Source organism: Sinocyclocheilus grahami, unplaced genomic scaffold (assembly GCF_001515645.1).
Source record: "Sinocyclocheilus grahami isolate Dianchi unplaced genomic scaffold, SAMN03320097.WGS_v1.1 scaffold587.1, whole genome shotgun sequence".
Classification (NCBI taxonomy): Eukaryota; Metazoa; Chordata; class Actinopteri; order Cypriniformes; family Cyprinidae; genus Sinocyclocheilus; species Sinocyclocheilus grahami.
Window position 1 is genome coordinate 1043241 of NW_015505766.1, and position 3477 is coordinate 1046717.

General features: G+C 39.9%; 1 protein-coding gene across 1 annotated transcript in view; it reads right to left on the reverse strand.

The window, feature by feature from the left end:
* Positions 1-709: 709 nt before the first annotated feature.
* Positions 710-3477, reverse strand: part of LOC107557020 (solute carrier family 22 member 23-like) — a 28550-nt gene continuing 25782 nt past the window's right edge. Inside the window, exon 10 of the mRNA XM_016240314.1 lies at positions 710-1541. Within this exon, the coding sequence (XP_016095800.1) occupies positions 1175-1541 (367 nt within the window). The 3' untranslated portion in view covers positions 710-1174. The remainder of the gene's footprint in view (positions 1542-3477) is intronic.

Sequence of the window (3477 nt, forward strand, 5' to 3'; positions counted from 1 at the left end):
ATTAGTATATAATATTTTTATGACCTTTTTTTGACATTTTGTCTTTTAAATAGACGCACAAGGGTTAAGAGCAGACCATTAAGTAGCAGCCATCATCTGTCCTGTCCAGTCGTGGTTTCACACACATTCAGTTCAGATTCATCTGGCCGACTCGTGATTGCTTTTCTAGTTTTAGTGCAAAACAGACAGACTATTAAAACCTGAACATAGTGAGGTGCACACGAACGGCGGACTTCATTCATGAAACATGAGCAAAACGCATTTCTGACGCGCTTAACAACCATTTCTACGAATGAAAAAAATGAGCGATTACAGAACAATTTGTGCACATATTTTGTGTCATGAATATCGAAACTTGTTTCTGCCACAGGATTTAAAAAAAGGTAATTGCAACTTTTTTTTGTTTTTTTTTTACAATTCAGACTTTTTTCTCAGAATTGCAAGGTAAAAAAAATAATAATTATAATTCAGACTAATTCTTTCAAATTCTTTTTTTTTCACCACAGAATTTTTTTTCTCAGAATTGCGAGTTTATATCTTACGATTCTGACTTTTTTCTCAGAATTGCGAGTTTATATCTTACGATTCTGACTTGCGAGTCAGAAATTGCAAGTTTAAATTGTGCGCTTCTGTGTTTATATCTTACGATTCAGTTTTTTTTCTCAGAATTGCATTTATAACTTACGATTCTGACTTTTCTCAGAATTGCGAGTTTAAATTTTGCGGTTATATATTGCGTTTATATCTTGAAACGTTTTTACTTAGAATTGCGACTTTTTTTCTTAGAATTGCGAGAAAAAAGTATGAATTGTGAGATGAAAAAGTTGCTAATACCTTTTTTATCTTCTTTATCCTGTGACGGAAACAAGCTTCCGTGCACGAATGAAGTCCGCTGGTTCTTACTGTCAACATCATTCTGTCCTTAATAAATACCAAACATACAAAAAAACACATTCAAATCAGTGAAACTCCTCCGTGAGTTTGTTGTTCGGTAGAGGCCATTCGAAAAATAGAGCTCCTTTCGCTGAATGCAAGTTAAAATAACATTTTCAGTTTGTTCAATGCTAGGAATCTTCACCGATGCTGGTTAATGAGGCGTTTGACACATTACCACGACATCAGTCGCGTTTCACCGTTAAAAAGCTCTTCGTTCGGCCGTTCTTAGAAAATGCCGTCATGACGTCCTCACGCCATTGGCTGTGCTGTTGCTAGGCACCGAGCCGTTGCCGGGGTTAACGACCTGGTGAAGGGGCGTGTCCTGAACTCGCGAATACTCCCTGACTTCGGTCCTGGCCAGTAAGTGGTGCTGCTCTCCGGGGAGGATGGGCCGCCGCAGAAGCCCCTCCCCCTCAGCGATAGTCTCGGGCAGTGGTTGGCCGGCGGTCTCCGGGAGCAACGGTATGCAAATGATGCAGAGCAGAGTGCAGCAGGTGAGGATCACGTGATGCAGAAAGAAACCCTTTTGATTGTGGAGCTCCATCAGCGGCGCCGTTAGCATGCCGAAACCCGCGCTTGCCAGGACCAGACCCACACCGCCACCCCTGTAACGACGAACCGAGAGACAGCCGTCAAAACACGTTCAACACCATCAGGTAATTAGTTAAAGGTGCAGTAAGAGATGTCTCAGAAACGCTGTTGACAATGGATCGGACCGAGCACAAAAACACGCTTGTAGCCAATTAGCAGTAAGGGCGTGTCCAGTCGTGATGGGGGAGGTGCCTGTGTTGCATCACATGTTAGTTAATTTGGGGGCGGAGCTATGGAGATATGGTTGTATCCATTTGTTTTGGGGACTTCAAATATCAACAGTGTTTCTCAGAAATCGCTTACTGCACCTTGAATACTGCAATTTTATAATTTCATTAGTGTTTGCTAGGTCAAGCATGCAAGTATTAAAAACATGAATGATTCCTTGGTAACACTTTACAATAAGGTTCCATTTGTTTACATTATTTAATATAAACTAACAATGACTAACGAAATGGTTAAGGTTAATTTAAACTTTTACTAAAACCAGGGTTAGTGTAGGTAACTAAAACCATAGAGAACATTTTTGTTTCTTGACATAAAATAAACATTAACTGAAATAAAATAAAATGCATAAAATCTTTAACTTTTTTTTTCAGGTTGTTGCCAAAGCAACATGTAATTGTGCTAAAATAACTAAAACTGAATAAATTACAACAAAATAAAAAAATATGTAGACATATTTAAAACATTTTTAAATACTAATAAAAATGTCAAAAATGCACAATAAAATAACAAAAATTGTAAGTAAAAATAAAGTGAAAAAAATATATTTAAAAAAAGTTAAGGAATGTGTTAAAAAATTGGAAATAGAAAATAGAATCTAATTCAAAATATTAACTAAAAACTTTTTTGTTAAAACGAATAAATAAAACTTTATAGCAAAAATAAAATTTCTCATTTTCATTTAGTTTAACTTGAATTACTAAAATAACTAAAACCTAAAACAAATTAATAAATAAAAATGTATAATAAGTGTAAAGAAATATAAAAAATGAATAAAAATGACAACAACTACAAGTAAAGTAAAAACAGAAAACATAAAAATACGAACTAATTTAAAATATTAACAAAAACGTCTCTGGTTACTTATGTAACCATGGTTCCCTGAGTAGGGAACAAGACACTGAGTCCTCTAGGGGTCGCTATGGGGAACACCTCGTCGTGACCCGTGTCTGAAGCATACATTGAAAAAACACCAACTCATTGGCCGGCGACAGCCATGACGTCACTACCGGTGCGACTATAGTATAAATAGGCGCCGGGAGCACACATCATTCTCTTCTTCGTCTGAAGCTTGCGTCCGCAGCATGGCAAGAAACCTAGAGGACGCAGTGTCTCGTTCCCTACTCAGGGAACCATGGTTACATAAGTAACCTGAGACATTCCCTTTCATGGGAACTTCGAACTGCGTCCTCTAGGGGTCGCTATGGGGAACAGTATACCTACGCCACCATGCTGAGGGGAGTGCAAGCCAGAACCATGGCGAGCACTAAGAACCAACTCTACCATATTGCTATGGGAGTTGCCCCTGGGACGTTTACACCTATGCCTCCCGCTCGATGCCTCAGCAAGAGGGGATATGCTGGTGATTGGGAAACCCCTCAGGGCGACCCAGATACGGTAGACCCTGTCAGGGTAGCATGAAAGCGTAACCCTAGCCCGGACGTCCAGGAAATTTTTGCAGTAACGCGCCGGGGGCCTGATGATCACGAAGGCTCCCGCAGAAGCCTGTGTTATGGCTGCATGATCCAGGAAGTATGAAGCCGAAAACCGGCTTACTTACCGTCTGGACATATATCGACGAGTGAAATAAGCACTGCAAGTCGAGCACCCAGTTTCTGAACCCAGCAGAGGGGGTGCCCATCGAGGACCTACCCTAGAAAGGGACAGAAACACACAGGTCCCGGGAAACACTGCAAAGAAACTAGCAGAAGGGTTATACACACA